Source organism: Cornus florida, unplaced genomic scaffold (genome assembly GCF_030987335.1).
Source record: "Cornus florida cultivar Cherokee Brave unplaced genomic scaffold, ASM3098733v1 CherokeeBrave_3.0.0_Hap2_Chr09, whole genome shotgun sequence".
NCBI classification, from domain to species: Eukaryota; Viridiplantae; Streptophyta; class Magnoliopsida; order Cornales; family Cornaceae; genus Cornus; species Cornus florida.
The window spans coordinates 53,552,259-53,565,932 of NW_026775579.1; the positions used below are offsets into that span (position 1 = coordinate 53,552,259).

Genomic DNA, 13,674 nt, shown 5'->3' on the forward strand with positions numbered 1-13,674 from the left:
CCGGCGAAGTTTTATTTACAAACCTTCAACTGAATGTCGTTAGGTTCCCTCGCACCCCTTCTTTAATTATGTCTTCAATAGACTTGGGATATCCCCCCTGCAGGTAAACCCCAATTTCTTTAGAATCATATCTGTTATGCTTCTGTTGATTCGTGACAGAAGTCTGGACCTTGACCTCATAGATCTTCTTCTGTGTTATAAGGTCAGTAAGATCCGAACTAACGAGCCCTTCTACCACCTCTACCTGATCGAGAAGATGTCCATATGTACGGACACAATCAAATCTGAAAAGGGTTGGAGGGATAACATCGTGGGCATTAGTGGGGCTTGGTCTTCGCCGGCTGCAGAGGGTTACCCAATCCCGAGCGTCTTTGGCGTCTGTTCTGTTTCCTCATATAAGAAATTCAAATCTCACAAACACAATTGCCCCTGCGAAACATGCGTTCCCCGCTTTTGTACTTTCTTATGCCGCTCCTTAGGAATACTTTGTGATGACTTGAGCTACAGTGTTTGCAGGGATAGGAGTAATTACTTGAAGAAATACGTTCTGAACGATATTCCTTCCTGCTCAGACCTCCTCACTTCAGACAACCTCTTAGCGCTCTCATCCCTCGGCTACAACATGAGCAGGCTTCAGATTCCTTCTTTTGGCAGGAAGAAAAATAATCCCCCAGCCACTTTTGCTGCTGAGGCAACCTCCTCTCCTGCATCAGCCTCTTCCTCAGCCACCATCTCTGACACTATCCCGAGCACGGTGGCTATTGACTCTGTTGTCAGCACCCCTGCTGCCAACCCGAGCGCGTCTCCCCAAATCACCACAGCCCCTGCTGCCGCTGGGGGTGCTCGGGACAAAGAACGAGGTAAAAGGCCTCATCCTGACAGTGGAGTCGACCCTGAGGAGGAACCTCTCATAAGAAGGACTTGGGTCTTTGGGCCGGGTGCTTTCTTGCATCGCCCGGTCAGAGCTCTTGCCCCCTCCGGGCCTATTGCAGCTGGTGCCTCTGCTTCTGCTTCAGGCTCCCCTTCTCTTCCCACTTTACCACCATGGGCCCCTCGGTACACCCGAACGGATGGGACGTTCGTGAAGCCGAACGAGACCATGCTGAAGGATGGCCAGACCGCCATGGCGTATTATAGGAGCATGTGGACTTCGAAAGACCTTGAGGCGGCGAAAGGCCTATCCCAGAAGGATGTGTTCAGCCGCTTTCCCCAATCTGCCATGGAGGTGACTTTTATTTTCCAACTCATGAATTCTCTCATATTATTTGGTTTTGCCTTCGCCCGACCAGACTATTGGCTTAACCGTTATTAATGTACATCTATGCAGAGTTTGTTCGGAATGATGGCTATGCAGAAGCAGGTAGAGATGGGGAACGCCAGGGCTCGTAAGTTTTCTGATAGCCTGGAGGTGGCCAATAAAGAAAACGACCTTCTCGCCAGCAAGAATACCGAGGTATTGGCTCTGCTTGAAAAAACTGAACAAGAAAGAGATGTCTTGAAGAAAGAGAACGACTCTCTTCTGGATGAGAAGGATGCCCTCCAGCTTGAAAAGAGCGTCTGGCAGACTGAGCATGATTCAATCAGAGACGAAAAGGCAGAGCTCTAGCGCCTTCTGGCTGATGAACAGTCTGCTCGGATGGCTTTTGAGAAGAGAGCTCTGGACGAGCGTACTGCTCTGATTGATACAATCAGCAGAGTGAACGGTGGGATGTTGGCTTTTTATGCTCGGTTCTCAAGGGTCGGCGCTCTTAGATATGCTCAAGGATTCCGAGAAGGTTTCTCCGACCGAGTTCCGGATGAGGGACAGACCAGCTCCACTCCAGATGAGGTCGACAAGGATTTAGGGATCGACCCTCTGGGGGTCTATGTTGACCCAGAACCCACTGAAGCGGAGCGCATATTTGATGAGTGCCAGGACATTGCTTCCTCAAGGATCATTACAGCTCCTCCTACCGCTCTGCCTCTAACCGTTCCTCAATCGTCAACTGTGGTACCTCCCATAGCCACTACTGACGTTGACCCCCAGCAGAATGATTCTGTTATTCATCTTGATTCCCCACCTCGTGAGGGTGAGACGGCTGATGGGACAGAGGAGGCGGGTCGGCACAACCAGGATGCTGTCGGTACTGAGGCAGCTAGCTAGGACTCCTCCGGACTCTTCGATTCCATACTCTTTTGTAACAATGTGACTTGAATATTTCATTTTTTGTAAACTCAATGCTTATTATGAATGAAATGACAGAACTCTTTTTCCCTTTTTCCTTTGTGTTGCGCTCTGTTCAACCTATTTTCAATACATATATACCTTTTCTCTTTTTTTTTTTCTTTTTTTTTTTATATTAACTTTGTTGTGTGCTTGTTTATGGCAAGTGCTTGGCGTTCGGCTTGCGGTGCCAGCTGCCACTTTTCTTGCTCAAGTGCCTGGCGCTCGGCTAGAATGCCACTTGCCACTTGGCTTTTCATTTTATAGCAAGTGTCTGGCGTTATGCTTATGGTGCCAGCTGCCACTTATCTTGCTTAAGTGCCTGGCGCTCGGCTGGAATGCCACTTGCCACTTGGCTTTAAATTTTTAGCAAGTGTCTGGCGTTCGGCTTGTGGTGCCAGCTGCCACTTATCTTGCTTAAGTGCCTGGCGCTCGGCTAGAATGCCACTTGCTACTTGGCTTTAAATGTTTAGCAAGTGTCTGGCGTTCGGCTTGTGGTGCCAGCTGCCACTTATCTTGCTTAAGTGCCTGGCGCTCGGCTAGAATGCCACTTGCCACTTGGCTTTAAATTTTTAGCAAGTGTCTGGCGTTCGGCTTGTCGTGCCAGCTGCCACTTATCTTGCTTAAGTGCCTGGCGCTCGGCTAGAATGCCACTTGCCACTTGGCTTTAAATGTTTAGCAAGTGTCTGGCGTTCGGCTTGTGGTGCCAGCTTCCACTTATCTTGCTTAAGTGCCTGGCGCTCGGCTAGAATGCCACTTGCCACTTGGCTTTTCATTTTATAGCAAGTGTCTGGCGTTCGGCTTGCGGTGCCAGCTGCCACTTTTCTTGCTCAAGTGCCTGGCGCTCGGCTAGAATGCCACTTGCCACTTGGCTTTTCATTTTATAGCAAGTGTCTGGCGTTCGGCTTATGGTGCTAGCTGCCACTTATCTTGCTTAAGTGCCTGGCGCTCGGCTAGAATGCCACTTGCCACTTGGCTTTAAATGTTTAGCAAGTGTCTGGCGTTCGGCTTGTGGTGCCAGCTGCCACTTATCTTGCTTAAGTGTCTGGCGCTCGGCTAGAATGCCACTTGCCACTTGGCTTTTCATTTTATAGCAAGTGTCTGGCGTTCGGCTGGCGGTGCCAGCTGCCACTTATCTTGCTTGAGTGCCTGGCGCTCGGCTAGAATGCCACTTGCCACTTGGCTTTAAAAAAATTTTTTTTTTATTTTTTTTATTTTTTATTTTTAGCAACCCATTGAAGAGGAAAGTTATTTTTATAAACTTCAGTAATTTGCACATTCATACGTACTTGATTGACAACAAACAACATCCAATAAAGCCGAAACTTAGCTTTTATTGGTAGTACCTCTTTAGAGACGTGGCATTCCAGGGCTTGCTGACCAACCTTCCCGCCATGGTTTCCAACGTATATGCTCCCTTGCCTATGACTTCTGCAATTCTGTATGGGCCTTCCCAGGGTGGCATCATTTTTTTTACTATCCCCACCTTTCTTTTCAGAATCAGATCGCCAGGGGCAAAGTCCCTGTGTTTCACTATTTTGTTGTGACTATTCGCCAATACTTGCTGATATGATGCTAACCTTATAGCTGCAGCGTCCCTCCTTTCGTCTATCATATCGAGGTTCAATCTTAACATCTTGTCGTTCTGATCTCGACTCCATGCTAAGCTTCTGATAGTGGGGACCAAGTGCTCAACCGGTATAACTGCCACGGTACCATATGCCATTGCAAACGGGCTCTCCCCAGTCGGCCGCCTTGGGGTGGTTCTGTAAGCCCATAGGACGTTCGGGAGCTCATCCAACCACTTCCCTTTATGGTCTTCCAGCTTCTTCTTAATGCAGGCGAAAATGGTTCTGTTTGTGATTTCTGCTTGTCTGTTGGCTTGAGGATGACTTACTGCAGCCAACTTCTGGTTGATTTCATACTCCTCCAGCAGCTCTCTTACTTGCCTGCTGTCGAGGTTCGTGCCATTATCCATGACTATTGATCTTGGAACGCCGAAACGGCAGATAATATTGTTCCAAATAAATCGTCTCACATGAGTCTGAGTCACGCTAGGATATGGTTCTGCTTCCACCCACTTAGTGAAGTAATCCGTGGCCAGTAACACATACTTGTTCTGAGCTCTTGCAGTTGGCAGAGGACCGACCACATCCATCCCCCATTGCGCGAAAGGCCATGGCGAGGCCATTACGTGCAATTCCTCAGGTGGTTGGTGGATCAATGGTCCATATCGTTGGCATTTATCGCACCTTCGAGAGAACTCCTCCGCATCTCTTGACATGTTCGGCCAGAAATACCCTTGTGTCATTGCTTTATGCGCTAACGATCTTCCCCCAGAATGATTGCCACACACACCCTCATGAATAGCTCGCAATACCTGCTGCGACTCCGCGGGGGTGACACACTTCAAGTATGGGCCAGAGTAGGATCTTCTGTACAACTGGTTATGCACGATGGCGTACTTTGCAGCATTCTTTTTGAGTTTCCTAGCTTCATCCCTTTGCATAGGCAAAACGCCATCTCGAATATAAGTAATGATGGGGTCAATCCAACTCGGTTCATACGGTATGACGTTGACTTGCCAAGGGTCAGAGTCCAAGGGTTCTTCGAAAATAGATGGCTGGGTCAATATTCCTACTGGAATCACCCTCGCCAATGTTTCACCGGAACTCGAAGCACTACATGCTAACCGGTCCGCATCTGCATTCTGTTCCCTCGGTAACTGTATGAATTCAATCTTTGCAAAGGCCTTGGCTTTATGCAGAACGACAGAACGATATGCCCCCATCGTGTCATCCTTGGTCGCGTACTCACCATTTACCTGCCGAACAATCAACTGTGAGTCACTATAAACAGTCAAACTTCTGACCTGTAGCTCTTTGGCCAACTTTAACCCATTCAGCAACGCCTCGTATTCCGCTTCGTTATTGGTGGCTCGGAACTCAAGTCTAAGTGCTTGACTCAAAGAAGTACCCTCTGGGGTTTGCAGTTTAACCCCAATGCCAGCCCCCATCTGATTAGAGGAGCCATCCACATAAAGTTTCCAAGAGCCGCACCTGAGGTCTTCTTCCGTATCTTCAGAATCACATTCTAGCAGAAAATCGGCTACCGCTTGTCCTTTGACAGCTGTTCTCGGCTCATATGTTATGTCAAATGAACTTAACTCTATGGCCCACTTTGTCATTCTGCCCGAGAGTTCTGGCTTGTGCATAAGTATTCTGATTGGGAAAGTTGTTAGAACAGCTATAGGGTGGGATTCGAAATAATGCCTCAACTTTCTTTTTGCGTTTACCAGTGCAAGTATCACCTGTTCGGCCTTCGAGTATTTTCGTTCTGCCTCGGTCAATGTTTTACTGACATAAAATACCGGGTGTTGCACGCCTTCCTTGCAACGAATCAGAACGGCACTTGTCGCAACACTAGATACTCCAAGATATAAAAATAACTTTTCTTCTGGATCCGGGGTTGACAGGACTGGTGGATTCTGCATATATTCCTTCAAATGGGTCAATGCTTGTCGTTGCTCATCTCCCCAGACCTGTCTTCCATGACTCCGAATCGTGTCAAAGAACGGCTTGCAACGGTCTGACAATTTTGAAATAAATCGATTTAATGCAGCTATTCGTCCTGTGAGGGCTTGCACCTCTCTGATCGTCTTTGGCTCGGCATTCTTAATCAAAGCCTCTGCTTGAGCGGGGCTAACTTCGATGCCTCTGCGGTTGACCACGTGTCCCAAAAACTGACCGGAACTCACACCGAACGAGCACTTGGTTGGATTGAGCCTCATACCGTATCGCTTCAGCACATCAAATATATCTTGCAGATGTTTCAGATGATCATTCTTCTTCCTACTCTTTACCCCCATATCATCAATATAGGCTTCCACAATCTTTCCTATTTAATCCTTGAAAATTTTGCTAACAAGTCTTTGATAAGTTGCTCCCGCGTTCTTTAGTCCGAAAGACATAACTTTGTAGCAGTATGTCCCTCGCTCGGTTACAAAAGAAGTTTTTTCTTCATCTGCCGGGTCCATAGGGATCTGATTATAACCTGAATAAGCGTCCAGAAAGGTTAAGCGTTCATACCCGGTGGTAGCATCCACCATTTGATCAATCTTTGGCAGCGGGAAGCTATCCTTCGGACAGGCTTTGTTCAAATTGGTGAAATCAATGCATACTCGTCATTTCCCATTCTTCTTCTGCACGACAACGACGTTGGACAACCAATCAGGGTAGTGTACTTCTCTGATAAATCCGGCATCAAGCAGCCTATCAACTTCCTCGATTCTGATTTGGTTGCGTTCTGGAGCAAATCTTCGTTGCTTCTGTTTTACTGGTTTGAAATTGGGATTGACATTCAAAGAATGACAGGACACGGAGGGATTAATTCCAGGCATGTCTAGGTGACTCCATGCAAATACATCGGCATTGTGAGACAAGAAGTCAACTAGCTCTTCCCGCTCTTCCATGGTCAGTCTTATTCCTACTCTGGTAGTTCGTTCTGGCCTGGACTAATCGATCTGCACATCCAGAAGGGGCTCCTCGGTCAAGTCAACTAACCCCTCCACCCTGTTCTGCTTGGGCGGAGGTTCCTGTAATTGCTATCTGGGGCTTGCCGGTCGGACGGGCGCCTTCCCTTTCCCAGCATACTTTAGTGTGACGGAATAGCACTCTTTGGCTGCAACCTAATCCCCACGAATATCTATTACCTTATTTCCATCAGGTCCGAGGCACTTCATGACCTGATACAAAGTTGAGGGTACTCCTTGGACTCTGTGAATCCATCCTCTTCCCATCAGGAGATTGTACGAGGGGTGAATATCTACAACCACAAAAGTTTCCATAAGAGTTCGTTTTGCAGCTTGAACTTCTACTTCCACCATTCCGACGGGCTCCACCCTCTTGCCATCGAACCCTAACAAGGGATTTCCAGTGGGCTTGAGCCTCTCTGGTTTAATCTCGAGCCGATCAAATGTGTCCCTCGGCATGACATTCGCACTGCTCCCGGGATCGATCAGAACTCTGTACACCAAGCAGTCTGCCACTGTCAAACTGACTACCAACGGATCTTCATGGGGACTTGAACACGCTACAGGTCTGTCCTGTCGAACTTTATCTGTATGGATGCGATCTGCTGGTGTAGAGTATTCACACTGCTGACCCTTTTCTTCATCTGCGCCTGCCGTAGGCGCGCTCGGAGCAGCTCATCTGAATCTTCGCTGGGCTCGGGTCGACCGTGGATAGCATTGATTATACGAACTGGTTGTGAATTGTGGGAGCTTTGTTTATGGCTCCTTTTTACTTGTTCCATCGGTCGATTCTGCTCTGTTGCCGAGCCTTGAACATAACTCGCAAACTCCCCTCTAGTTATCAACATCTCCACTTGCCTTCTCAAATTCTTGCATTCATTAGTCTGATGACCGAAATCGGAATGGAAAGCACAATGTTTAGTCTGATCCCTATGTTCGAGGGGTTGCCTAATTGGCAGTGGTGGATGAAACTTATCTTTGTTCTCCTGATATAGCCTCGCTAGGGTGACCTTCAGCGGAGTGATCAGCTCTTCCTCCCTGGACCTCTTTTCTGCCTTCCAGGAGGTCTGACGCTGCGGCTGAGCCTGCTTCTGCCTGATCTTTGCCTTGGACTTCTCCTCGGTCGACACGAGCGACGCTGTCCGAGCATTGGCTGCCTCCTCTTCTTCTAGGCGCACAAAGCCGTCGGCTCTTTCATTGAGTTCATCCATAGTCGTCGGCGTGTTCACTACCAGACTGGTATGGAACGGAGTGCCACGTGTCATGGCTAACTTGAAGGCTTGAACCGCTGTAGAAGGGTGGCATTCGATCACCATACTTTTAGTGAGATTAAACCTGGTGAGAAAAGCCTGGAGACGTTCATCTTTGTGCTGTCTCATTGTGAATAGGCTTGAGATGTCCTTTGGCGGACGCTTGTTCCCATAGTACTGACTTATGAACCGATCGCACAGATCTCGGAAGCTACCAATGGAGCTCTTAGGCAAGTTCTTGAACCAGCTGAGCGCCGGTCCAGCTAGGTTTGTAGGGAAACATTTGCACATTAAAGCATCGTTTTCCGTATTCAGGGCCATCTTCAACTGGATATGGTACACATGATCGATCGGATCGGTTGTTCCGTTAAACAGAATAAATGCTGGCATAGCAAACTTCCTTGGATGAGGGGCATTCAGGATCTCGTCAGTGAAGGGTGAATCAACCGTTCGAGCTGCGGATCGGAGCGCTTCATTCTCTCTTTGGCGCCCAGTGATAGCTCTGTGGGCTACGGTTCTGCTCTCCGAACCGCGATGAGTGACTGTAGCCATGGAAGGCCGGTAGGACGAATCGAACGACCGTTCCTCTAAGAGTTCTCTTTGCCAAGGCGACGCAACTTGGCGGCGATCAACCTCTATCACCTCCTCTCGGTTGAACCTTTCCCGATGTGGATCTAAGGTCATGGCTTCATTCTGTCTGATCTGTTCATGTCGCGGATCAACGTGAGTTGATCCTTCGTGATCCTCAACTCGACGAGCATTTGGCGACAAATCACGGTGGAGAGCCGACTGACTGTTCTCGTCCTGTTCGCCTTGATGCGCGATATTAGATTGAACACCTCCTTCTCCGGCCAGAGGTAGACGCGAAACCGCGGGCATTTGCTGATGTTGCATTCCAGCTTTCAATTCTGCATTCTCTTTTTTGAGAGCTTCGATCAAGTTCATCAACTCCTCAAGCTTTGTTTGCTGGACAACCTCCATCGGATTGGAGCTTTCACCTATCATTATTCCTGAACGGAGTAAAGGCATTAATCTCAAGTTCGCGAGTAGATCCGAGTTTCGTGAGTGGGAATTTTTCAGATCTGGTTTCGAATTCTCCGAATTATGCTCACAGTTGACGAGATCTGAATTGTCCGAATTCTAAATCCGTCAGATCCTGCCACAATCGAACAACTCGTTGTTGCGTAGATCTGAAGCCACTTCTGCCAAAGCTTCAGGAACTGAAATTCCTCCAGAGTAGGTCACAATCGCTCAGATCTGGATCCAACTCCCAAAGATCGAGTCTCGATCAACCGAATTGGTCTGAATCCACGCGATATTCCTCATTGATCAACCAAACTTCCATGCGGTTCCCACAGACGGCGCCAATTGAAGATACAAGAAATTCCTTCCCCCTTTCTCTCTCTAGAATTCCTGTATCTCAACCAAAAAGATCTCCCCTTTTCTTTACCTTACTTCTCCTATTTATAGAGATTTACAAATGTCGATGGACTGCTGGATCTAGGCCCGTTCCTCCATGAGTCCCGGTCCTCTTTGATGGGCTTATGCGCGTTTGGCCCATATGGCAGTGCCTTTCTATGGGCCTGACCAACCTGTACGGACTAAATGTCGCGTTTGCAAGTCATATCCGGCCCATGTCCTATCGGGCCTCCTCAATGCCGTTTAGAAAGGTACACGGTTTTCAAATACTACGTTTGTAATCCTGTCACAAACCAATGGTTTGCTCTTCCTGAACCAAGACATGCTCCATCCTCGGCGGGTTTGTCTTTTGAAGAATGTAGCAGCAAAGATGGTGATGGTGTGGTGCATTTCAAAGTAACTCTAGCTATTATGGAAGCGATAGTGGGAGGCACGTATGACAGATTACATATAGAAACTTTCTCTTCTCGTACAGGCGAATGGAGCGAATCATTTCTCACTTGTCCATCTGAATTTTCATATGAGGTGGAGGAGTCCTATGTATGCCATTCAGTAGATGGGATGTTGTACTGGAAAGTTAGTGGTCAATTGGCTGCTTATGATCCCAACATGGGGGAAACTCGTATCTGGCTGATAGAGCTGCCTCCTCTCTGTTGCAAAGAGAGAAAAAGGGGATTCTTTATGGATTATATCCTGGGACATTCGTCGTCTTCCGATGGTTGTCTTCTTCGGTTTGCATTAAATGAAAAATTGATGATCAAAGTGTGGGAGCTCAAAAAGAAGCTTTCTAGTTATAGTTTATCTCGCATCATACCAAGCAGTGAATGGCTGTTGAAGGAAGTTGTGAGTCACAAGAATTTGGGCATCGGTAATTCTCTTCCTCACATTCCTCCTCAAATTCGTTTGATAGCTTTTCATCCTCGCAATGCAAAGCTTCTGTATCTTAGGCGGGGAAGCATGGTGTTTTGCTATGATTTTAGGACTAGAAGATTGGAACCAATTCAGTATCATGGAAATGGAACTGTCTCGGCAAAGGATAGACTAGTTCCTTATTTCCAACCACCTTGGCGCCCTTCTTTGCCTTCGTTTCCTTAGTTTAACTCGTCCAAGACTTTGACATAAAACATATTATTATATGTAATGTATTTCCTTCTTTTTGAAGTGCATTGTTGTTGATGGTAAAATGTATAGAGTTACTTCGGTTTTATCTAGGAGTTACTCATATGACATAAACAATATTACAGTGAGTTTTTCAAATGTCTTTTTTTCAGTATGTCCCTCGCCAGTGTTATGAGATTACCTTGTTTTACAGGTTGGTGATTGTGTTTGATGATCACTTTTTCCCTTGATGAATACCAACTACTACCACCACCACGACACTCAAATATTGCCCACCTCCCCTTTCCACTGGTTCTGCTTCCCGCTAAAGCAAGATGTGAAGAGTGTGCTGAAAATCAACCCATATATATAAATTCATTTATTGAACTATTACACAGACACCCGAGCCCAACCGGAATAATAAAAAAGATAGAAATACACAATCTCCTCTCTATGAATTCCCGTACATTGTAATCTTATTCTCTTCTCTTGCACCAAAACTTATAAAAAGAAGGTCCTTCTATCATTTTAAAACATCTATCTCCATATATTTTACGACTTTTTCGTCTATATAAACCTTTCAAAACATGAAACCTAATATGTTTTAATTAGGGAAAAATAAAGTATTATATTTAGATCATTATTGAAGCTTTTTGACAAAAAAATTTCAAGAAATTTTGATTTTATATTTTTGAGTACACACTTGAGCACACTAGTGATTTAGAGTGATATTCTACATCTAGTCGGATCTATCAGAGATTCAAAGGTTCCATTTAGAAGCAAGGTTTGATCTTCAACTACAAATTCAAAGTTGAAAGAAGGTTTTGATTGTCCTACAGGCAGGAATGAGTCATCACCCTTCATCCTTTAGAAATTTGTATCCATCCTAGTATAGGTGATAGTATGGGTGAAAGAGACGAGGGAAAACAATTGAGGTTATTATAAAAGTTTTAAATTAAATATTATTTTAAATTATACAAGTTTCAAATTACAATATTATAAATGAAAAACAGGGATTAATTCCATAAAACTGCTATTACTTTCAAAATTTTGATCATAAATCCCGAACCTATTTTAGAAAACCACCAACACTTTAAAAAGTTATCACATTGCCCAATTATCCATGTCCGACCCGTTTACCAGGTTGTGAAATATCGAATTTGATCTTATGATTTACTATTAAATTAAAAGTTGATATTTATTACTTTAAAATTACAAGAATACCCATAAATGGGTCTTCTTCCTCTTCACATGAATTGGGGTCATGGTAGCAGGACTTGGATCTTCTGAGTTAAATATTCTCTAAGTTATCCTAAGTTTAATTTGTTACCGATTGACACGTGATATTCTCTTCCTCACATACCTCCTCAAATTCGTTCGATAGCTTTTCATCCTCGCAATGCAAAGCTTCTGTATCTTAGGCGGGGAAGCATGGTGTTTTGCTATGATTTTAGGACTAGAAGATTGGAACCAATTCAGTATCATGGAAATGGAACTGTCTCGGCAAAGGATAGACTAGTTCCTTACTTCCAACCACCTTGGCGCCCTTCTTTGCCTTCGTTTCCTTAGTTTAACTCGTCCAAGACTTTGACATAATACATATTATTATATGTAATGTATTTCCTTCTTTTTGAAGTGCATTGTTGTTGATGGTAAAATGTATAGAGTTACTTCGGTTTTATCTAGGAGTTACTCATATGACATAAACAATATTACAGTGAGTTTTTCAAATGTCTTTTTTTCAGTATGTCCCTCGCCAGTGTTATGAGATTACCTTGTTCTACAGGTTGGTGATTGTGTTTGATGATCACTTTTTCCCTTGATGAATACCAACTACTACCACCACCACGACACTCAAATATTGCCCACCTCCCCTTTCCACTGGTTCTGCTTCCCGCTAAAGCAAGATGTGAAGAGTGTGCTGAAAATCAACCCATATATATAAATTCATTTATTGAACTATTACACAGACACCCGAGCCCAACCGGAATAATAAAAAAGATAGAAATACACAATCTCCTCTCTATGAATTCCCGTACATTGTAATCTTATTCTCTTCTTTTGCACCAAAACTTATAAAAAGAAGGTCCTTCTATCATTTTAAAACATCTATCTCCATATGTTTTACGACTTTTTCGTCTATATAAACCTTTCAAGACATGAAACCTAATATGTTTTAATTAGGGAAAAATAAAGTATTATATTTAGATCATTATTGAAGCTTTTTGACAAAAAAATTTCAAGAAATTTTGATTTTATATTTTTGAGTACACACTTGAGCACACTAGTGATTTAGAGTGATATTCTACATCTAGTCGGATCTATCAGAGATTCAAAGGTTCCATTTAGAAGCAAGGTTTGATCTTCAACTACAAATTCAAAGTTGAAAGAAGGTTTTGATTGTCCTACAGGCAGGAATGAGTCATCACCCTTCATCCTTTAGAAATTTGTATCCATCCTAGTATGGGTGATAGTATGGGTGAAAGAGACGAGGGAAAACAATTGAGGTTATTATAAAAGTTTTAAATTAAATATTATTTTAAATTATACAAGTTTCAAATTACAATATTATAAATGAAAAACAGGGATTAATTCCATAAAACTGCTATTACTTTCAAAATTTTGATCATAAATCCCGAACCTATTTTAGAAAACCACCAACACTTTAAAAAGTTATCACATTGCCCAATTATCCATGTCCGACCCGTTTACCAGGTTGTGAAATATCGAATTTGATCTTATGATTTACTATTAAATTAAAAGTTGATATTTATTACTTTAAAATTACAAGAATACCCATAAATGGGTCTTCTTCCTCTTCACATGAATTGGGGTCATGGTAGCAGGACTTGGATCTTCTGAGTTAAATATTCTCTAAGTTATCCTAAGTTTAATTTGTTACCGATTGACACGTGATATTCTCTTCCTCACATACCTCCTCAAATTCGTTCGATAGCTTTTCATCCTCGCAATGCAAAGCTTCTGTATCTTAGGCGGGGAAGCATGGTGTTTTGCTATGATTTTAGGACTAGAAGATTGGAACCAATTCAGTATCATGGAAATGGAACTGTCTCGGCAAAGGATAGACTAGTTCCTTACTTCCAACCACCTTGGCGCCCTTCTTTGCCTTTGTTTCCTTAGTTTAACTCGTCCAAGACTTTGACATAATACAT

The 13,674-nt window shown here is 44.4% G+C and overlaps 1 protein-coding gene across 1 annotated transcript; it reads left to right on the forward strand.

Annotated features, from left to right (window-relative positions):
* Positions 1-9,589: 9,589 nt before the first annotated feature.
* LOC132272622 (F-box protein At5g03970-like) lies at positions 9,590-10,631 on the forward strand. The gene has a single exon (XM_059773731.1). The coding sequence runs from the start codon at positions 9,590-9,592 to the stop codon at positions 10,496-10,498; it is 909 nt and encodes a 302-aa protein (XP_059629714.1). The 3' UTR covers positions 10,499-10,631.
* Positions 10,632-13,674: the final 3,043 nt, after the last annotated feature.